Below are 22,910 nucleotides of genomic sequence, written 5' to 3' on the forward strand. Positions count from 1 at the left end.
ATTTCGTGAATTTAGGTAAATGTGGCCGCAGGGGGCATCTCTGTAGGGGGCGCTCTCGAGCCGTTTGGCCACGCCCACTCGCGACTCCACCAGAATACGAAATTTTTCGCCGGGAGACAAATGTTTACCCACGTTCATGAGTTTATGAATATGATAAAGTCTCCAAAAAGGCAAATCACTTTTGTTGGACTTGGGCTCCTGCTAGTACAAAGCCAATATGTGTCAGCCCCCAGTCCTGCCTGTTCTTTGATGAGGCAATAGGAGAAGATGTCAGGCTTCAAGATATTTATTTAACAGCAGCAGAATAATCAGTGTTACAGAGCTCTGGGTCCAGACTATGTTTCCCTGACCGCAACAGAGTATGTGTCAGTTCACGAAGTCTGAGCTCCTGACTTTCCCTCACCCAGCCTTCTTATGGTCCAGACACCAAAAAGTCATGTGTATTGATGTGTCCTTTGTTGGTTGGTGGAGGTGGTGGTTGTCTTCCTTCACACCGTCTGTTCTTGTTTATGACTCAAAGAACAACAGTATGTGACCCCACAGGTTGCCGACCTCCTCCTGTGACCTTCTGGTTTGGCCCAGCAGTATCACTCTCATTCACAAACACAGCCTTTCGTCTACACCTTAGGATTAATAGTTGATAATACGACCTATATATAAGTAATATGATATGGCATACATATATGTTGTATTATTGTAAACATAGCCTAGCCCAGAATTACGTAAGAAGAAGAAGAACGGGAAAAAGAAGAACATTTTTACGAAAAACAATATAATATAAATACAATTTCGCACCGATGCTCGGGCCCTAATTAAAATAATAAGATTGCATTGGCGTTGCGTGGATTTATGTCTGATCATCTTAATCCCATATATGAGCAACTACGCAAAACAGTGGAGAGAGTGGTCACATTGTTGGTTGGACAATATCATACAATTAAATAAACACACTCATATGATGTTGCTAAATATGTCACTTCCTGATACAATTAAAGAGAAAACCGTGTCGACAGACAGCCATTTATATTTGTATTTATCGTATTGAGTGATTTGGTGCTATTTAAATAAATTGAATTGAATTGAATTTAAATTGTATTCTCTACTGCTGCAACCAGCCAGCTGTCAACATGTTCACATACAAATGTTTTACCATTTATTACTTAAGTTTGTGTTTCATTAGGGGCCGAGTTTATACCAATCAAAACGTCATTTTTACCGGAGGAGACATGTGTCTCATATAGGAGACATACCAGTGGTATAGCATTGTAGGAGGACCCATACGAGGAGTCATAGGAGGAGACATGTCACCTCCTATGACTCATTTTAAACTTATAAACTTGTGTTTTTATGTGTTTATTTCTGGACTGTAGGCTGTTATTTTTTAAGATGGGATATCTTGTATTATCCCCACTTAAACCGTGTCTATCTCATTATCAGTAGATGAACAATGTTTTGGAGATGAGTGTTTGATTTGTGTTGTTTGTCCTTGAACTTTACTGATTTCACCTTCATTAAAAGTGAAAACCACAGAGTTTATAGACAAAACCGCCTGCTGGCGTTTGGTAAACGCTTCATAGCGTTAATACAGAAAGACACGTTTAATTAACGCACGACGTCGATTGAACGCGGACAGAATTGACACGAGTTATTATTACGCTTTCCGTAGTGGCTGCTGTGACGTCATCGCGTACGTCAGTACGTCACGTCGCGGTGGCGCCTGCCCTTCACATCCACTCACACACACACACACACACATGTTCTGCTCGGCTCGACTCTCACGCACAGCTAAGATGGCCCTGCTGAAGTCAAACAAGGTGATCTACTGCCTGGGGAACATTTCTCCGTCCCTGGGAGTTCTGTCTGCCCGTAACAGGTAAAACAGCCATATCAAACGCACGAGACTAACGGACACGTACGGTAGTTTAGCTCCGGTTGTCCTGTCGAGGTAACCGTGTGGTGTTTGGTTCGACAACTTATCCGGACTAAAAAGATATAATGTCACGTTAAGGTGAGCGGATGCGGCAGCTTTCAGGTATCTGTTGAAGCTGCGTCCCTGCGTGATGATGTGCAGCCCGGCTGGTGGGTTAGCGAACCGGAGACAGGGGTCAAGGTGGTGCGAGCAGGCCCCGGTGAGCAGGTGAGCGACTTGGCTGGTGTTCACGTACGTTGTGGTCTCCAGTTTTATGACTAAATGTTCATCCCGGCACCAGTTCAGGACGTCCCGGTAACCACGGAGACTAAACGTCGTGTTGCTAGGAGTCAGGGTTGATGAAAGTCACGTTGGTGCTTCAGCAGCACGAGTTTCCGCGTATGGAAGAACACATCAGCCCATCTTGTTTTCTACCTTACAAATAACTTCTTTGTTTAAACGATGTATCGATGTGTATTAAATTCGATTCATTTAAAGTAATTTGGGCTTTTCTGATTAAAACGACCCACTAAAGGATTTAAACGATCGCAATAGCGCAATCCCCCGCACGGATTGAGCCAAGCGACTTGTCGTCGATGGAGAAGTCGTGCGATCTGATTGGCTATTTTATTCTGCCTTTAATCGCTGATTGGCTCATTTGTAGCGGTGAAACGGAGCTAGACGCCCATGTGTCCTTTCAGCTTGTGCTTGGAGGGCAAACTCGTCGGTCTTCTTACGCTCTTTTATTCTTTTTAAAATGTGTAATTATTAGCGGTGAAAGAAATACTCAGATCGTTTACTTAAGTAAAAGTAGAAATACCACAATGGGAAAAAAAAATACTCAATAACAAGCAGACGCCCTGCCTTCAAAATCTTAAGTAAAAGTACTTGAGTACCGTCATCAAAATATTCTCTGAGTTCAAAGTAAAAGTACTGAATGTGCAAAATGCCCACTTTTAGATAATTATATTTATCATATGTGAATTACTGTAATATTGCTGAACATGCTAGCAGCATTTTAATGTTGTCATGGTGGAGCTCATTTCAACACATGATGCTGTTGGAGCATCTAATCTATGTACATCAATGAATGTGTAGAATGCGGTCATATTATTTATTAATGTTTTCCTATCTGTTAGAGTGTCTGCTCGGTGCCGTCTCATTTTGTGACACCTGAAGCAGACGTTATTAAGTATTGACAGACTTTAGTATCGGAGGCTGTTCTACGCAGAACAAACCTATCTCCTATTTTGTCAAAAAGGCCTTTGATATATTGATCACTGATAACAATCTGATGTTTATATAAACTCTGAAGTTCAGCTGTTCAAAGGTTTTGTGTGCATGCACACTGCAGACGTAATGAGCCCATTTAATGCCCCTTTAGGTCAGAGCTTTGCAGCCATTTCACAGTAATACAATTGCAACCGCTTTTGTTATCACAGACATGAATTATTTCAATTTTTAGTGTTTTCAAACGTACTTACATCAAGTCAATACATATAGTATTTGTTAAATATAATCACAGATGACACTAACTATAGTTCCCTGTTCTTGTGCAATGAAATTAAGGAAATCTTATCTAATCTTAGACCTCACAAGTATCTAGCGTTTTGCATCAATCTGCAGCCTCAAAAATACATTGGAAATAATACCTTAACCTTCACAGTGGTGTTTTTTTTTACCCACCGTTGTTGTACTGAATTTGGTTATAAAGAGTTGTACAATTACAAGGCTGAATCGAGTACCAGCCCTTTCCCTTGTTATTCTCCAACCAGTTCACACTATTTGATTTTCAGGCAGTGAACAGATATCTTTTTGTAAATGAATGCAGTGGATTAGGGGATTGGAGACGCTTGCCCTTTTTGCAGAGTGCCATGTCCTAAATATAGCGGCAAAGTTTAGAGGGTTTACAAAGTAGAAGAAGAAACCTGAGACAATGACATGCCAGTGAGAGCAAGAGTGCAGTCGACGTCACAACATGCGAGAACCTTCATTTATCAAACCACAGAAATGGTGCATTTTATTCATCCAAAGTACAAAAGGTTACAGTGACAAGACTATTATTTTATTACAATCCACTATGACACAGTAGCTAAATGTCCAACACGTGCAAAGCAATCAATAACGGATGGATTTGATCTGATCCATTCCTTTCATACTTAAATCAAGTTTCAGTGTATATAAAGATTGAGTGATGTTTTTTTTTTTTTTTTTAAATTGCCACAAATACTTGTGTGTGAATGTTCAATTAGAAAGTATTTGAAAGCAATCCAACCATTTTGGAAATGGAGTGGTCACTGCTGCTTCCTATTTGACTTTTTGTGTTTGGTTATGCTTGGGTTTTATGATGGCATGTTGTACATGGCAAGCCTCAAGTGGATCTGATCCATTTTCACTGCTTGCACCGCTGCCATCAGCATGATAAACAGCAGTGTCGGGCGGCTGTCAAGAGGTCAGACTGCACACATCGCTGCCTTTTAATCTCGACTTTCTTACCTACTCTTCTGTCTTTCATCAATTTTGGTATGATCGAATTCTTCTTACAAGCAATCACTCTGTTTATACAGATCAGCAATTTGCACAATTACAGTCATTGAGTTTGGTTTCTTTCATTATCAGAAATTACAATAATTGTAGCATTTCTTAACAGCGATTGTTTAAGAATTAATAAATTGTTATAAATCGACTTTTGACTGTCTTTTTTTTTTTTTTTTGCAGAGAGCGCCGTGTAAAAGACAAAAAAAAAAAAAAACACTCTCATGTCATAATATTTTATTTAGACCTGAGAGTAAAAACATCCAAAAAATAAGTATTTATGTTGGTTGATACTTAATCAGTCTGGATTATTTTAAAACAGAATATTAAATTAACAAAATTAAAATAAGAAAAAAAGAACACAAGAATAAGCACAAGTAAAGGAAACAACAATAGTGAATAACACTATTCATTCAATTACTATGTAAATGATTACATTTTATGGAATGATTTTAAATATGGACCCTTACCGAGTGTATATTAAGGCAGGAATAGTTACTAGGTGAATCTGGGAGTGATTTCAGAGACTGCTCACATTTTAGACCCAGATTTAATGTTAGTCTTGTTTTTGGACTCTGGACTTTGTGAATGGATTTTTGTTTCTGGAAACCTGTGTCGTTCATGTATGTCTACGTCAGTGCGGTTGCTTCAGGTCACGAGGAGTGAAGCTTGAGTATTTAAATACACAGCTGGTTACAGGAGTGTGGCTAATACTGGTGTCAAAGTAGTGGGACCAGTGTCAGTGTTGTTGTTTTTTAGTGCCGTGTGCACAGATGAGCTCTGTTGGCTCTCCTCAGTGTTTGCTGTTGCTGTCTTTATCACTGATCATCTGCTGTGGGATGTTTGCAGCTCATGGTGGGGTGGAGTGCAGATGGGTCCCCCCGATCCCATCCTGGGGGTGACCGAGGCCTTCAAGAAGGACACCAACCCCAAGAAGATGAACCTGGGAGTGGGAGCCTACAGGGATGACCAGGGGAAGCCTTTTGTCCTTAGCTGTGTGCGCAAGGTATGACTGTCATCAAAGCCTCCAGTGAACGCACTCATGTTACGTTTTTTCTAATGTCAGACACATGTACACAATCATCATTTTAATCATTAAGAGACATCATCACCATGAGAAAGTCTGTGTGCTCTAATAAAATGTTAGCGAAATCAATGATGGTTGATGCATAAAGTGGGGAAACTGGAAATTACTGTTGTGTTTTATGATTTTGGATTTCCACGCTTTTCCTCAGGCAGAAGCTTTGATTGCAACCAAACAGCTGGATAAGGAGTACCTTCCCATCGGTGGTCTGGGGGACTTCAACAAGGCCTGCGCCCAGCTGGCTCTTGGTGCTGATAATGAGGTCTTGAAGAGCAGCAGGGTAAGTTTGGGTGTTTGCCAATGCAGCCCACACGAAGGTCCAATCAGTTGTGATGGGTTTTCAGTTCAAATGAGTGCAGCGGTGTCCTTCTCCCAACAGAACATCACTGTCCAGACCATCTCAGGAACCGGATCTCTGCGTATTGGAGCCAACTTTTTGGTGAGGTCCTCTTGTATTGGTCACCTCGCACAAAAACTAAAAATGAAATACGGTATTTAGGTTATGCCGGCTATCTCACCAGGTCTTTCTTTGTCACAGTCTCGTTTCCATGGAGGTCCTCATGATGTGTACCTGCCCAAACCTTCCTGGGGAAACCACACGCCCATCTTCAGAGACGCTGGCATGCAGCTCAAAGCATACCGATACTACGATCCCTCCACCTGCGGCTTTGACTTCAAAGGAGCTCTGGAGGACATTTCTGTAAGACATGAGTGAGAAATGAGCCCAGAGTGGGTTAGAGATATGTGAGAAGAAGCATTAGTCGTACAATAATCAACTGATTCATAGAAAATGGGAGGCTCAGTTGGCTCAGTGGGTTGCACACTAATCGGAAGGTTGGTGGTTCGATCCCCAGCTCCTCCTGTCCACATGCCCAAGTGTCCTTGAGCAAGACACTGAACCCTAAAATTGCTCCCGATGATGTACCATCGGTGTGTTGTAAGTCGCTTTGGATAAAAGCGTCAGCTAAATGAAATGTAATGTAGAAAATGTTTCTTCTGAAATTCAATTTAAAACACAAATTTATTATGTATTTAAGAATTATGGTGAGATTTCAGATTAATGGTGAGGCGTTGACTTTGAGTTGATTTTTAAAAGATTTCTTTGGACAGCTGCAGTAGACGGTGGAAGTGTAGGGAAAGAGGGCAGGAGAGTGGCGTGTGGCACTTGTTTATTTTCACTTTTGTGTTAATGCAACTGCTTTTGGTTATAGTGTGTGAATGTGACCAATTATTTGGTTGTACAAATGCAAGCAAGACTCTTGAGTTCAGAAACTCTTATTAGCAAACATCAGTGTAGAAAACATTCATGTAGCTGCTTCCCACTTTCAGCTGGCGCTGGTTGTCACTGCTGCTGATGATATCAGATGTCGCTAAATAACCTTTAATTAATGCCGTGACTTGATGACAGGCCAACATGGAGCTGATCTGTTTTTGGATTTGTGAGCATCTGTGTTCAGCCAAAGATTGTTTTTTTTTTTTGGTAAAGATGCATCACTGTGTATGAGCGGTGTGGAGTCAGCGTGTGACCTCTCCAGTAAAATCATCCGTAGGAGTCAGAATCTCCACATTTTATTTCTATGAGGACATTAAGTTAAATGGATCAGCTTTCAGTTCTGAATCACGGCCTTCATTAAGATGTTTGAAAGTCAATAGGTTGTTATTTCAATGTGTAAATACATTTCTAATCAACATTTCATAGCTTCTGCTGCTTTTCTGCATTTACTTATTTTTGCAATGTATAGAGAACATTCTGTGGACGAATTCAGTTCTGTTTCATCCATTTTTACTACGTTTGAAAAGTTGACCAGTAAACAAGAAGAGATTTACAAATAGGTTCGAATGGACTCGGTGCAATGAATGCAGCCCTGCTGTGTGCCGTTTTAAAAGGATGTATTAGTGAAGCACAAAGGCATTCCTGTTCTCCTCAGGTCTTAGAAAGGATACTGGTTCGTTTCAAAATTCTTCAGTAATCTCTAAATCAGCTCACACCTCCGTCTTACTCTCGACTGTATGTTTGATATTAAATGTTACACTTTCTAAAAGAGATGCGTTAATGTTATTACTCTTTACTTTATTTTCATCGGTGCTCCTGGAAATGTACGCACAGAGCCCTGCCTTGGTTTCATGAAATTCATGATATTTACTGCATTCACATACAGTGACTGTTACTGTGTAAGAAGGAGCTAGTTAGAGTCAGTGATGTGTTCAGTTATATAGTCATGGAGCAGGAAGTCTGTGATAGACTGTATGTGGTCTTATAGATTGATGAACTGAAACCCTTGTTTGTGCTCCAGAAAATCCCAGAGCAGAGTGTGATCCTGTTGCACGCATGTGCCCACAACCCCACCGGTGTGGACCCCAAGCCCGAGCAGTGGAAGGAGATTTCTGACATTGTGAAGGTGAGCGAGCTTCATTATCAGTGAGGTTCTGTAAAATGTTTGCAGTAACTTTTTGATCAAATGTGTTCCTTGCTTTTGTCTCGGAAGGTCTTCGACTGTTCAAAAGCCACACTCGATAAGCGCTGCATAGACGCCTGTTGTTATCACATTATAAACTGTCTGCGTCTCTCCTCTGTTCTTCCGGCTGGTTTCTTACCTTCTAGAAAAGGAACCTGCTCGTGTTCTTCGACATGGCCTACCAGGGCTTCGCGAGTGGAGACATCGATCGTGATGCCTGGGCAGTGCGCCACTTCATCGAGCAGGGCCACAACATCGTGCTGTCCCAGTCCTTCGCCAAGAACATGGGACTCTATGGTCAGTCAGATTTTAGTAAACATCCTTCCTAAATAAATATTAATAAAGACAACAAGCAGATTAACGTGCAGAAATATAAAATATTGCATTAGAAAATCAGGTGAAACGCTTGTTTATGTTCGACGGGGTGCTGGTTTGAATGTGACTGTCAGGGAATGAGACATCTAAGTGACTGAGTGAACTTCAGCTTGTGTTTTGCTCCAGTGGCTAATGGGGTTTCTTCAAATAAGTATTCAGACTTTTAAAGAACTGAAAGGAAGTGTGCTAATTAGTTTATTTCTACTTTGCTGTTCATCACAGATGATTCTGTAAGAAAAGGTCCAGAGAGGGGTTTTGTTTAAACACTAAAACAATGTTTTATAATGGGAACACCGTGATATTTAGTATTAGGCGAGCTGTGTTGCAATCTGCAACCTGACCACTAGATGGCACTGAATCCTACACACTGCTCCTCTAAGGGTTCATATCCACCAGTGTTAGCAGATTAACAGTTTTCCTGTTTCACAGACCTGAGTTGGTCAGAGTCTCTGTAAATAGCTTTGTTTCACTCAATGTGCATGTTGACGTTGACAGGTGAACGCGTGGGAGGCTTCACTGTTGTGTGCAACGACGCAGAAGAGGCGAAGAGGGTGGAGTCTCAACTTAAGATCCTCATCAGACCCATTTACTCCAACCCACCAATGAACGGCGCCAGAATTGCAACAACAATTCTCAACACACCAGATCTGCGCTCGCTGTGGTACGAGCTTATCGAAACACCTCACTGTTCCTCAACTAATGTGCAGTTCAAGTCTCCATCTTGGATATGCCCCAAACTGTTTTAAGATGATATCCCAGCATCTGTTTGTTGATTTGTCTTTCCCTGTGTTTGTCCATCCCAGGCTGGAGGAGGTCCATGGTATGGCTAACCGCATCATTAAGATGAGAGAACAGCTGGTGGCTGGTCTGACAAAGCATGGCTCCTCACACAACTGGCAGCACGTCATCGACCAGATCGGCATGTTTTGCTTCACGGGCCTCAAACCCGATCAGGTACCGAGACATTTTAAGTTGATAGTTGACCGCAGAGAACAACAGAAAATAAAGGGTCCTCATTGAAATAACATAATAAATCCTAAACCGACATTTAATAAATGATGTCATGCAATGTTAGTTAGTCACTCAAGTTTTTTTTTTTTTTTTGTTGTTGTTGTGATTGTTGTGATTAAAAAATGCTTGTATTTTGTAGCAGCTGAGGAAAAAAAACAACATTTTCTTTTCCCACAGGTTGAGCGCCTGATGAAGGAGTTTTCCGTGTACATGACCAAGGATGGCAGAATTTCCATGGCAGGCATCTCGTCTGGGAACGTGGGCTACTTGGCGGAGGGGATCCATGCGGTCACCAAGTAGAGGGGATATGCCGGGAGAGCGACAAAATCAAAGCAATGTTGAAGAGGAGCTTCATGCGTCACTTATTCTCCTCCATTCCACCTTTTAGAGAAGAAACTCAATATTTAGTTATATCTTCTTGATTTGAGTTCAACTTGAAACAGATGCTGTTGTTAAAACCTATATTTTCTGTTTACATTTTCTTACATTTGGTTCAATAGGCTTCCCCACCAAATTCTAAAAAGACGTGGTTTTACCTTTAATGACTGAGCTGAAGTCCTGTTTTTGCTTATTTATTGTATGGAATCAACTGTTGGCTGTGCACTCGTGTCATCATAAATGTATGCTTTTTATCGGCTATGATAAAATGTCAAGAAACCAACATCGCAGTAATTTTAGACTGTCCATTAATTTCACGTGCATGATGATATCTCTGCTTTGTGAATGCTTGTAGAAAATGAGATTTTTTTTTGTTCTTAATTGTATTGGTGGAGTTGTTGCACTTTATTGGACGTAAGGCAATGTTTAAGTTTCAAGACAAGACTGGCACTCTTGTCTTTGTCAATGAGCTTCACTGTATCAACAGTCATTGTTAATTAGGTTATGAGATCACTGGATTGGTGTTCATCTGACCTAATCAATCATCAAGTAATTTAATCTTGTTATTATCTCGTCAAGGAATTTGCTTGTTGATTTCTCCTGTATTCAGGACTTTTCCAGTTGGATTTGTGAAACTGTATTTGGTTTCAGTCCAGGTGGTCACAGGGCAGAAGTCTCAGTTGCTCCTCCTTGAAGCCCCGACACAAACAAGCACACAAGCCAGAAGAGTCAAACCACAGAAAAGCGATAAATATACTGTGTGGATTCCATCGTAAATAATTATTTTACTTCTTTCACCCAATCCCCTAATTCTTTCGTTCCATTTTTTAGTTCTCATATTGAAGGCCTGGTATTCGATACCAGTACTAATGTCGCTGTGTGGTTAATAAGACGAGTGGGGTATCTGGTTGGGGTTCTTGAAGAAATATGCGAGCGCAAACACTGTGTTTCAGTGTATGGATCTGTTCATCGTTAAGACTGAGACACAGAGGGAATTAGAAATGTATGTTTGCTCCAGTCTGCTCATTCTGCTGAAACTTCTGGCAGTTCTCCATGTTTTGCATTCAGTCATACAATATGGATTGTTGGTTATGTACCGTATTGAACAAACAATAAATCATGGTAAAGTAATGATCTGTTTGCATTTGTGTATGCTTTGTTTTCTCTCCTTTTCATGCCATCAGTTAACTCTTCCTTCCTGTTTACCCACCTCTCCATGCCTATTGTTGGACTTGGGCTCCTGCTAGTACAAAGCCAATATGTGTCAGCCCCCAGTCCTGCCTGTTCTTTGATGAGGCAATAGGAGAAGATGTCAGGCTTCAAGATATTTATTTAACAGCAACAGAATAATCAGAGTTACAGAGCTCTGGGTCCAGACTATGTTTCCCTGACCGCAACAGAGTATGTGTCAGTTCACGAAGTCTGACCTCCTGACTTTCCCTCACCCAGCCTTCTTATGGTCCAGACACCAAAAAGTCATGTGTATTGATGTGTCCTTTGTTGGTTGGTGGAGGTGGTGGTTGTCTTCCTTCACACTGTCTGTTCTTGTTTATGACTCAAAGAACAACAGTATGTGACCCCACAGGTTGCAGACCTCCTCCTGTGACCTTCTGGTTTGGCCCAGCAGTATCACTCTCATTCACAAACACAGCCTTTCGTCTACACTTTAGGATTAATAGTTGATAATACGACCTATATATAATTAATATGATATGGCATACATATATGTTGTATTATTGTAAACATAGCCTAGCCCAGAATCGCACACTATATGCCGACATCTTTCAAACTCCCAGCGAAGGTTTATTTTGTTAAATACATCATAACGAACGATTAGTTTTAACTACTCGTATCAGATAGTAAAATCGGGTTTTTGTTTTCAATAAACGATTTTACCCCTCCTCCCCTTCTGGTCCTGTAAATACGAACTACAATTCCCAAGAACTTCCGTTCCAGTCACGTGATGACGTTTCACGTGATGATGTATCACGTGCTTCCCTGCTTTCGACTGGCTGCCAAAACACAGCGCGGACTCAGTCATTCCCTGCAGTGGAGGCAGAAGGTATTATAGCGACATTCTTTCTTTACTCATTACGAAATAGCAGCGACATTACAGCGAATTTAAGTGATGGTGACATATTTAAATATGTGGTGTTGTGGTAAAAAAAAAAAAAAATCGCTTTGTTGTATTTTGTGTTCAGGGAGGTGCATCGTTTTCTAGCTAGCTGGTATTAGGACGTTACAACAAAGGGCATGGCTGCGTTGACAAATGTTTTTGTTTCGTGTGCTGAAAAGAAAAGCCCGAAAATAATCCCATCGAAGGAGGAGTACTTTCACCGGCGTTTCTTGTGGTTATCTGAAGGTGCGTGTGTGTGAAGACCAGCAGTACATTATATTAAGGTCAGCTGGACACCATCACCTCCCTCCTATATTCCCGGTAGCTTCACTTCTCCTAAACTTCCTGTTGCTTAAACTCTGCAGTGATTTAATGAGACATCCACCGGTGTACTTTCAGCATAGATTACTTTATTGTCTGAGATGTAGGTCTGTTTTCAAGCACATTGTGGCGTTACATGATCGTTTGATGTACATTAGAGTGACACAAGAACAGTCATATGTTATAATATCTCCCATAATGTTGGATTTGGATAACGTAATGTAATGTAATTTGCTGACTCTGTTACAGGTCCCTGCTGTGTAGTTGTCAGGCTGCATGTTAAAGTAAAGAGTCAAAAGCCATCATGGTTTTTCTTGAGTAAAGGTATACACAGTTTAAGATTACAGTATTGTTCATCCATCTGGCTATCAGCCTTTATGACTTTTGTAGTCTGTGATGGACTGGTGACTTGTCCAGGGTGTTTATCCTTCCTTTGCCCGAAGTGAGCTGGGATAGGCTCCAGCCACCCCCGTGACCCTGTTCAGGATAAAGCGGGTATAGATAATGGATGGATGGAAGGATGGACTTTGGTAGTTAGATGATTGTGGAGCTCAATATGTCCTATTGTGAAATGGAAACAGGAACTGGCTGATCCAATCACCTCTAAAAAAACACTGATGATCAGAAAGTCCACAGGAAACATCTCCTGTGTTCAGACGTACCATGGTGGCCAGTAGTGCAGGTTGTAATGTATAATAAACACTCACATAAAAAAAAAATGGATATTTTCACGCAATATTCATTAGAGTTAATTGAAACAACTCGCGCTCCACTTTCATCAGATATTTACACTCTAAACCATATTACTGACTTAGTGATACTTCATACGTTGAATGTACTTAGTATAATAAGCTCAATGCTGTTTGAAATATTTCGTTACAGATCGATCACCAAATGGCTCCATCATCACACCGTCACTGTTGATAACTTTGAGGAGCATCAGCTGCCTCCTGACTGTTGACTGTGTCCTGACTGGACATAAGTCTTCTCCTGCAGCAGAGGGATTTCTTGTCTCTTCACTCAGACTCTCTCATCTAATTTTCTTTGGTGCTGTGTAAGTCCTACCCGGCTGTTGACTCATGGCGATTAACACTGAAGTTGAAGCCTGGGGTGCAGTTGGCAGCAATGACTCCGGAGAGAGGGCGTGGCTCCTGCAGAGCCCCAGTGTGGACTCGGACCGGCCTATTGAGACAGACAGGAGGATTGGAGGCGTGTCGTCGTTGGGAGCCGTTTTCATCGTAGTGAATGCAGCACTAGGCGCAGGTCTTCTCAATTTCCCTGCAGCCTTCAATATGGCAGGAGGAGTGACTGCAGGAGTGATGCTTCAGATGGTGAGGATGCTTCTTAAAGTCCTTTCCCCCCTCGAGACTATGAACCTGTTTTGTAAAGTGATGCACTCGGCTGCATGTTCATTGTTTGGTGTTCACAATAATGTCAGATCAGACATGACCAGAGGCCAAAGGGATGTCTTTGATTTATATAGAAGAAATTCAGTATATGCCCATAACACAGAGAAGCAAGCATTTCTTGGTATTAAGAGCAATTAAATAGAAATAACATGATGTTTTCATCCTCATTATAGATTATTATTACTGTTTGATTTTCTAAACTAAAATCTAAAACTGAACTTGGCATCAGACCACTTCTACCCCATTTCCCACTGAACATTAGTACTTCAGCTGACAGTCTGGACGCCTGCCTTCTCAGTTTTCCTGTGAATAACACAAAACCTACTTCAGACAACATACTATAACGTGCTGCTTCCTGTTTCTTGTGTTTCAGTTTATGCTGATCTTCATAATCAGCGGGCTGGTGATCCTGGGCTACTGCTGCCAGGTCTGTGCAGAACATTGCCCCACTTCCTGAACGTCTTTATTTCCATCGCTCACTGTTCCACTGCTTTTTCATACATTTTCTCCACCATGTCCTGCAGCCTTCTGACTCGGACGACTTTTCTCTCTTCAGTAGTTTTTCTGCATTGTCTGTAAAATCATTGGAGCAGCATTGTTGTGTTATAACTTTTTCATTCTGTGGTTGTAGTCCAGATCAAAAGCAGAGCATGTGCACACTAGTGTGTGTTTCACTTCCTCAAGAGCTTAGACATATGCTTACACAGTAAAAGACACTCATTAGTGAATGAGTAACACCAAGGCTGAGTCAGCTTACTTTATAGATGATAAACTCAGAAACATCCCCAGAATATTGTTTAATAGGCATAATACCATCTGTATTCAGCTGTAGCTGTCCTAAAGACATTTAATTCAATTCAATTTTATTTATATAGCGCCAAATCACAACAGAGGTTTCAAGGCTCTTAACACATTAAAGTCCTTACAGCAAGACTTTACAATATTATACAGAGAAACCCAACAATTCAACAATTCCCACATAAGCTAGGAGGGGGGAAAAAAACTCCTCTTTAAGGGAGAAAAACCTCCAACAGAGGGAAGAAAAAAACTCCCTCTTAACAGGAAGAAACCTCGACAGAACCAGGCTCAGGGGCGGGCGGCCATCTGCCTAGACCGGTTGGGGTGAGAGGAGAGCAGAGAGAGAAAATGACAGAATAGAGATAGAAGAGAAGAACTGTTGGTGGATGGAGACAACAGACAATAAGAAAAAACTATGGGAGAGAAAAAGCATGAAGTTAATGAGGTGTGATGGTGAGATATGAGTTATAGAGTTAAAGAGTGAGAGGAAAGACGCTCAGTGCATAACGAGCTCCCCCAGCAGCCTCGGCCTATAACAGCATAACTGCAGGAGGATTCAGGGACACGTGAGCAGCTCCAACTATAAACTTTATCAAAAAGGAAAGTTTTGAGTCTAATCTTAAAGCTAGAGAGGGTTTCTGCCTCTCGAACACAAACTGGGAGCTGGTTGGTTGAAAACTGAAGCTCTGCCTCCCATTCTACTTTTGGAAACTCTGGGAACCACAAATAGACCAGCGTACTGAGAGCGAAGTGCTCTGTCACGATGATATGATTCAATAAACTCTCTGAGATAAGATGCAGCCTGGTCATGAAGCGCTTTGTAAATCAGCAGGAGAGATTTAAATTCTAGTTTTGATTTAACAGGAAGCCAATAAAGAGATGCTAAAACAGAAGAAATGTGATCTCTCTTGCTAAATCCCATCAGTACTCTTGCTGCAGCATTTTGGATCAGCTGCAGGGTTTTTAATGAGTACTTTGGACATCCTAAGAACAAGGAATTACAATAATCCAGCCTAGAAGTAACAAACGCATGAATGAGCTTTCCTGCATCACGCTGAGGAAGGATTTTCCTGATTTTATTAATATTACGTAGATGGAAGGAGGCGGTCCTGGAGATTTGCTTTATATGGTGTCTAAAGGACAAATCCTCATCAAAGATGACTCTAAGGTTCCTCACAGTGGTGCCGGAGGCCAAGGTTCCTCACAGTGGTGCCGGAGGCCAAGACGATGTCATCCAGAGTAACTAAATGACTTGGTGACTGAACATCTTCAAACAGATCATTCCTTTATAAATGATAACAAAGTTGATTTGCAACAGCTTTTTCAAGGATTTTAGAAATAAACGTCAGATTGTAAATTGGTCTGTAGTTTCCTAAAACAGCTGGAACAAGTGTCGGCTTTTTAAGTAAAGGTTTAATTACAGCCACTTTAAAAGCCTGTGGTACATAGCCGGTTACAATAGATAGGTTGATCTGATCTAATATGGAAGTATTAATTACAGGGAAGACTTCCTTGATGAGTTTAGTTGGGATGGGATCTAACAGACAGCTAGAGGATCCAGATGAGGAAATAATTGTAATTAGCTCAGAGAGCTCAAAAGGAGAGAAATGTTCAAGGTACAAATCTGGTCCCGCGGTTGCTACCAGGGCTGCTGTTGCTTAACAACACATCAGTGACAGTAACAGGAAGGGTCGGCCCGATTCTCTCCCTAATGGTAACAATTCTATTAGTGAAGAAGTTGATGAAGTCGTTCCTGCTGAGAGCTGAAGGAATAGAGGGCTCAACAGAACTGTGACTCTTTATCAGCCTGCTGCAGTGCTGAAAACAGACCTGGGGTTGTTCTTGTTGTCCTCTATTAATGATGAATAATATGCAGTTCTAGCCTTACAAAGAGCTTTCCTATATATTGTTAGACTATCCTTCCAGGCCAGGTGAAATTCTTCTAAATTAGTGGAACGCCACTTCCTCTCCAGCTTTCTAGTCGCTGCCTAGCAGAGCGTGACTGAGTTGTACCGAGGAGACGCCTCCTCTGGTTCATGACTCTCTTCTTCAGAGGGGGGACATCATCTGGAGTTGTAGCAGAGAGGCTGCAGTGTTTTCTGCAAGATCCACTAAAGCAGCCTAAAACCACAACGTATACAAATAATAATGATAATACAATTTATTTATTTAAAATTTAAAAACACACATTAATCACACATTAAAAGCCATCTTATCCAATTCAACATGGTCTGAGAAACCTCTGAAGGCAGATATAAGAAAAATACCAGTTCATGTTTGCAGACCAGGCAGTGTTTGTTGAGCTTGACATGCAGCCTGCAGCCTCACACCCCATTCAAGACAGTTGTGTGTAAAGACAGACTGGACTTTAAGGTCTTTAAAAAAAAAAAAAGACTCTTCCAGTATCTTTCCTGCTTTAATCCCCGTCTGTGTTTTTAACTATGACTGTTTCTTTTCTTCAGGTCAGTAATGAAGGCACTTATCAGGAGGTCGTTCGAGCCACTTGTGGGAAAGTCACAGGAGTCTTATGTGAAGTGGCCATCGCTGTCTACACCTTCGGCACTTGCATTGCTTTCTTTATAGTCATTGGAGACCAGCTGGACCGCTGTGAGTATATCTGCTGCTCATTTTATCAGCTTGTTTAAACAATCTTTGATCTCTCTTTCTGTTTTCCTTAAACTCTTAAGAGTTAAAAGTGACACTTCTCAGAAATAACTGGGAATTCTCGGTCGCCTACATTTACATTTACAAAGAAGGATGTTGAGTGTCGCAGTGTTTTGTATTGACGAGGGCAAAGAGCATTGAGGATGACACCACTCAGCTTTTCCGCTCAGTAAATGTGTCTCTCATGTGACCCCCTCTTACGTTTCTTTGTACTGACACGCTGACGGTGTACAAATCCTTCCCATGGCTGTTTGTGACTTTCTGCCTCTTTCAGGTCTTCTGAAGTGAATGCAGCTCTTGTGACTTTAATTATCTACCTTTCTAAATCTCTGCCGTGTGTTTACAGTTTACAGTGAACCCTCGCTATAACGCGGTTCACCTTTCACGGTCTCGCTGCTTCACGGATTTGCATCGTGCATTGTGTTCTGCATTCTGATTGGCTAAACAGTCTCTCCGCTTCTTCTCTACCTGTTTGTCAATAACGTTGCGGTTTAATATGTACACGTACGTAAAACAGCTTGCCAAATTAAAAATAATCGATGGTGGCATGTCGGTTTATAAGAATCTTTTTGCCCAGAAGAAAAAAGAGCGACAACAACTACCGATAACTATGTTCTTCTCTCGAAAAACCACACCTGCACCGCCGGCTTTAGAAGAAAAACCCGCTCCAGAGCGGAGTCAGGATGCAGCAGCTCAGTCAAAAGAGCAGTGAAATACACGAGAGTCACTATTTGTCCTACTGTACTTTGTATTTGTTTTCATAATCATGTTTCATTTCCTCCCGTTCTAATCCAATGACTCGGGTCGCAGTGGGGCGGTGCCGATCTCAGCAATTTGAAGCCTTCAGTTCGTATTGATGATTAAAATTATTATTTTACAGTACAGTAGTTATTTGTAAAAAAAAACATGTATACAGTACTTTTATTTGTTAAACAAATGCTTGGGCCTGTAAAAAGGTTTTGTTCTTTGGTTTCAATGTATTATGGAGTATTTCATTGTATAATAATTGTAAAAAAAAAAAAGGTTACTACTTCACGGATTTCGCCTATCACGGTCTCTATTTGGAACGTAACCCCCGCGATAAACGAGGGTTCACTGTACTGAGTTTCCAGCGTGGCACTCTCCAGCCGGTCTCCGGCCTGCAGTCCATTTCAAAGGTTGTTCAGAATTCCTGCCTTTTTGTTGCAGTGGTGGCTGCTATGGCTCACGACACCGATGGTACAGTCAGCAGCTACTGGTATACTGACCGCAAATTTACCATTGTCGTCACCGCCGTCCTGGTCATTCTTCCTCTCTCCATCCCCAAAGAGATCGGCTTTCAGAAGTATGCCAGGTACAGGGCCTGTTCACCGCCGATCCGCGGCTTATTGACACACCTGAGAATTGAAATGTTCTGTTAACATTTACCTCGCGTGGTGATCAGTCTGCTGTTCCTCACCGCAGCGCGCTGAGTGTGATGGGAACCTGGTATGTCACCATCGTGGTCATTGTGAAGTACATCTGGCCGGATAAAGAGGTGACTCCGGGATACGTTCCCACCAGGTGAGCCCTGCACACACGTCACGACACTGCTCTTACTTTATGCAGCTTCTACGGAACGTGTTACTGATTATTTTGCCACTGACCATCAGCTCTTTCAAGCAGAACCATCTTCATACTTGTCGCCCAGCTTCGTTTGAGTTGCTAAATCATTGTGTTTGTTACAGTTCTGCTTCCTGGACTGCAGTTTTCAATGCAATGCCCACCATATGCTTTGGTTTCCAGGTATCTCCTCATTTGGTTTAATTTGAGATCTTTAAATGCTGATGCCTACATGATTTGAGTTTTAATATTGATGATCTCTCTACAGTGCCATGTCAGCTGTGTGCCAGTGTTCAACAGCATGAGCAGGAAAGAGCTCAAACCTTGGGGAGTTGTAGTCACCCTCAGCATGATCATCTGTCTTTTTGTTTACACAGGAACAGGTATTGTCCGTGTGTGCACTTCTTCTATCAATCTATGTTCAATAATGTGCTTGTCAAGGAGTCTCACATCAGTTGACTTTTGAATAGACCTATGGGTACATGAAGGTGTTTTTAAAACATTATACGGTCACGATAAGTTGTTTGACAGAATTCAAATCGATTATCAAACAGGCTGCAGAGACTGTGTCTACTTTATGTCACATGAATCAAATACACAGTTGTTCCTAATCTTCAACAAATTTCAGACTGTTAAAATATCTGTTTACATTATGCTAATAGCAAAGACGCCTGTCGTGCCGCCGTGGTTCGTGCCAGATGGCTCGTGACTGGCTGTCATTACTTAACTGTTTGCTGTGATGTGTTTGACCAGGCGTCTGTGGCTTCTTGACATTCGGCTCCAATGTCAGTCAGGACGTGTTGATGTCGTATCCTCCTGATGACGTCGCCGTGGCCATCGCGAGAGCTTTCATCGTCGTCTGTGTGGTCACCTCTTACCCCATTTTACACTTCTGTGGCAGGTAAGAAAGAGTGAAAATACCATTTGTTTAGTTTTTTTTTTTGCTTGTCCAACACTGATATTGTTGTTTATGAATGGTTTCATTTTGTTTTTATTCTCTTTTATTTTTCTCAAGCTCCTGTAAATCAGGTATAGATCATAGATGGATGGATAGATCAGCGTACCTCTTTTTCTGATGTACTGAGATACATTTAACTTACTAAATCATCACCAGTAGAGCTCAATCAACCCATCCACTTTAAATATCTAACCTAAGAATAATATTCATCTGTGAATAGTCCAGAGACTACTAGATCTGTTTCTGTTAATACCCCGAGTCGAGTTTTCAGAGTCAGTATGAGAAAGTAAAGCAGGGGATTGGTGCGTGCGTGGTGGAGACAACTTCCCTCATTTTCCGGTGCAGTTAATGGAGCGTTTCTTCACTGTGCCCGGGTGTGATTGTGTGTTCTTCCAGGGCTGTTATAGAGGGACTTTGGCTGCGTTTCCAAGGCGAACAGGTGGAGGTGTGCGTGCGTCGTGAGCAGCGGAGAAGGATCCTCATGACGCTGGTGTGGTTCGTCGTCACCCTCGTCCTCGCCCTCTTCATCCCAGACATCGGTCGTGTGATCTCACTCATCGGAGGGTTGGCGGCCTGCTTTATCTTCGTCTTCCCAGGTAACACTGCCCTCAGTAGGCGCACCGCTGGATGTCCGTGCCCTCTGATTGTCGGTCTGTAAAGTCTGTCCAATGTTTTTTTTTTTTAACATTACAGGTTTGTGTTTGATACAAGCCAAGCTGTCGGAGACGGACATCCGATCTGCAAGGTGAGTACTGCTTATTCTGGGATAGACAATCATTGCCGGTTAGATAATCAGAGGATTAAGTGACAATAAAGAAAATATAGTTAGTTTCAACTTTCTGCACCATGAAATTCCATTTTCAGTATAAAAAATGTTAAACGCAGGTTCAAGCAAACCTATTTAGTTTTTTGGTTTTGTTACAGCTGGCATGGCTTGGTGGTCCTTGGTGTTGTCATGGTTACACTAGGAGCTTTCATTTTTGGCCTCACCACAACAAACTCCATCTATCGAGATGTTGTTAACTAAAAGGAACATATTTTTTGGAGCCATCGCTGACCTTGATAATGAAGAGGAGGGAAATGTTCAAACCTGTGCTGCTATTCTGGACAAGATGCAGCATCTCATGACACTCATTTCAAAGATCAAGACCACTACAGCTTGTCACATCATCTGCTCATCTGGCTTCAGAGCGTTTTGCTCAATCAGGGAGTCACCACATGATGCCAAGTGATTTCAGACACTTTTGTTCACGGCTTTTACTTTTTGTGAAATTTAAATAGCATTCATTTTGAGTGTTGTCATTCCACAGTGGCTTCTCCTGTCCTGTTTACAAGAGCTGAGGAACTTTGTAAAGACATGTCTAAGAATCAAATTGATTTTATTAATGAAATTGTACCAATTTATTTCATTGTAACTCGCATGTCAAAGTAAATGTTTCAAATCTTTGAAAAATGTACACACTGTGGCAACATCATCCAATCTCAGTTCAGACTTTCTTTTAGCGCAGCTGATAGTTTATGTCTGTTTACATGGAAAATTGTATTGATTTTTGATTGAGAGTAATACGGTAACACACCAAGACAAAGCATATTTACTACATAATGTAATTGCAGGACTGTGCACTTCAAGCTGATCTGGTCATTTCCAGTGAGTACCTCAAGGTCAGGCAAACTATTACATGTTTAAAACGATTTAGGAAACCATTAGAGTTATTTGCGTTTTAGATTTGTTATTTATTGTGTAAAGATGCAGTAGAATTAGTGCGGTTGGTTTTACAATTGGCTTTGAGGTTATATTGTATTTCTACAAATAAGTACAAAGCCACTTTCATTAAAGCCAAGACAGACTGAAGAGCACAGCTGTGTCTGTGCAGATCTGCAGGGTGTCTGAGATGAGCAGCACCTCCACATTCGGGATGTAAAAACCCAACTTCTTATAAGAGTGCTGGTTCCTCTCACAAGGAGTTGGAAAATCATACCATCTTTGCACAAGTTTGCAAAAACTGGATGTAACCCACACAGAACTCAGTTTGCACATCATTTGCAGAAAACGGTTGTGTGTGCTGGCTTGTGACGGAGTCCCTGTTCAAACTGCAGACGTTGAAGTTCAAGAATGCCAAGTTGGAAATCATTTTTGTGTGTTTGAGCTTTCTATTTTTTTGTTTTTACTCCAATAGCCAAAACCTTATCTGCTTAACACTAAAGATGTGCAGGGCATCAAGTTCGTTTAGTTAAATGAATTTCATAACAGGGAGTTAGTTTTTCAACCAAAGCAGGTTTAATATATGGAAAATTGTTCAAATTATATGGTAATCCAGACTAAGTGATTTTTATCCTGGGTTTTTCTTTAATTACACTGTAACACTATGATTTTAAGAATGTTATGCATGTTTTAATTCATAATTCAAATGACATTATAAACTTGACAGTCCTTTTGTTTATACTGTTTATCCATTGTATTTATTTTGGGAACATACACAAAAAAGGTAAAAGGGATTTTTTTTTTTTTAATTTTTTTTTTTTAATGTTGTGCTATTCACACTGTTGCCATTATCACACATTAGAATTTCGAGAGAAGCCACAGCCAAAACAATAATGTTGACTGTCACCAGTATAAAGTCTTGGGGTACTTTTATTTAGACATTTCTTAAAATCACTGTTGTAACAGAAATTGGTTTTATAGTTTTGTATCATGTTATAATTTGTTTTCCTTTTGGTGCTGAAGACTATTTGGTTGTGATTTCTGTCTGTGATCTGTTTTTTCTGTCTTGAAAGATTGACACTTTTTTGTTTTTCCAAGACACTCGTTTATCAGAATTATGAGACCCTGTTGTCTCACATGCAACGTGACTTGCAAACATGATGTTCATTGTGAGTTTTATGGAAAATATTGAAGGGGGACCTCAAATGATATTCCCATATATGAACTGCAAGTTGAGGCATGTGAATAAATCTGACAATCCACGTGTCGTGAGTCCAACAAAACATTGAATAAAAGACAAACTCTGGTAGATTTGCAGTTTGAGTATCGTCAAAAAGTTTAAAAAAAGAATCACCTTGTACTACTTCATGTACTTCACTCAGTGTCATCGCAAGCGAAAGTAAAAACATTCAGATTTACATCAGTTTCACAGACATTAACTTCACAAGATTGATTTTAGTTCTGTTCTCTTGAATTCAGCACACTTGATTTTTAATCAAACTTGAGATACTGACTTTTTCACATTCATATCGCGTGAATGCTGCAGGATGCACGGTCCTTTTACGTACCTAGTTCCCCAATTTTTTTGGACAAAGCAGCCGAACATTGACCAA

General features: G+C 41.1%; 2 protein-coding genes across 5 annotated transcripts; both read left to right on the forward strand.

Moving 5' to 3' along the window:
- Positions 1-1,718: 1,718 nt before the first annotated feature.
- On the forward strand, positions 1,719-10,879 carry LOC138618080 (aspartate aminotransferase, mitochondrial-like). The gene is made up of 10 exons (XM_069693578.1): positions 1,719-1,873; positions 5,294-5,450; positions 5,680-5,808; positions 5,908-5,967; positions 6,067-6,228; positions 7,823-7,927; positions 8,131-8,281; positions 8,855-9,020; positions 9,163-9,313; positions 9,548-10,879. Exons 1-10 carry the CDS (start codon positions 1,755-1,757, stop codon positions 9,668-9,670), a joined length of 1,323 nt encoding a protein of 440 aa, XP_069549679.1. The 5' UTR covers positions 1,719-1,754; the 3' UTR covers positions 9,671-10,879.
- Positions 10,880-11,758: 879 nt separating this feature from the next.
- Positions 11,759-22,565, forward strand: slc38a7 (solute carrier family 38 member 7). Of its 4 annotated transcripts, none has more exons than XM_069693582.1 (12): positions 11,759-11,810; positions 13,068-13,516; positions 13,968-14,021; positions 16,855-16,999; positions 18,245-18,389; positions 18,500-18,598; positions 18,763-18,820; positions 18,906-19,020; positions 19,391-19,538; positions 19,992-20,191; positions 20,289-20,340; positions 20,520-22,565. In XM_069693582.1, exons 2-12 carry the CDS (start codon positions 13,265-13,267, stop codon positions 20,620-20,622), a joined length of 1,371 nt encoding a protein of 456 aa, XP_069549683.1. In that variant the 5' UTR covers positions 11,759-11,810; positions 13,068-13,264; the 3' UTR covers positions 20,623-22,565. The 4 variants fall into 4 exon arrangements, with proteins under 4 accessions (XP_069549683.1, XP_069549681.1, XP_069549682.1 ...); XM_069693580.1 differs by lacking the exon at positions 11,759-11,810 and adding an exon at positions 11,836-12,867; XM_069693581.1 differs by lacking the exon at positions 11,759-11,810 and adding an exon at positions 11,836-12,148.
- The last annotated feature ends 345 nt before the right edge of the window (positions 22,566-22,910 follow it).

The sequence above is a fragment of the Brachyistius frenatus genome, unplaced genomic scaffold (assembly GCF_029030835.1).
Source record: "Brachyistius frenatus isolate BFR_SWC_R1_liver_20210118 unplaced genomic scaffold, ASM2903083v1 Contig_15, whole genome shotgun sequence".
NCBI classification, from domain to species: Eukaryota; Metazoa; Chordata; class Actinopteri; family Embiotocidae; genus Brachyistius; species Brachyistius frenatus.

What these genes read in the sequence shown, in the direction of transcription:
- LOC138618080 (XM_069693578.1), top strand. Translation starts at nt 1,755, where the DNA reads ATGTTCTGCTCGGCTCGACTCTCACGCACAGCTAAGATGGCCCTGCTG. An exon ending in CAAGAACATGGGACTCTATG is followed by an intron (nt 8,282 to 8,854) that starts GTCAGTCAGATT and finishes TGACGTTGACAG; the next exon opens with GTGAACGCGTGGGAGGCTTC. An exon ending in CCAGATCTGCGCTCGCTGTG is followed by an intron (nt 9,021 to 9,162) that starts GTACGAGCTTAT and finishes TGTCCATCCCAG; the next exon opens with GCTGGAGGAGGTCCATGGTA.
- slc38a7 (XM_069693582.1), top strand. Translation starts at nt 13,265, where the DNA reads ATGGCGATTAACACTGAAGTTGAAGCCTGGGGTGCAGTTGGCAGCAAT. An exon ending in TTTTGTTTACACAGGAACAG is followed by an intron (nt 19,021 to 19,390) that starts GTATTGTCCGTG and finishes GTGTTTGACCAG; the next exon opens with GCGTCTGTGGCTTCTTGACA. An exon ending in ACGGACATCCGATCTGCAAG is followed by an intron (nt 20,341 to 20,519) that starts GTGAGTACTGCT and finishes GTTTTGTTACAG; the next exon opens with CTGGCATGGCTTGGTGGTCC.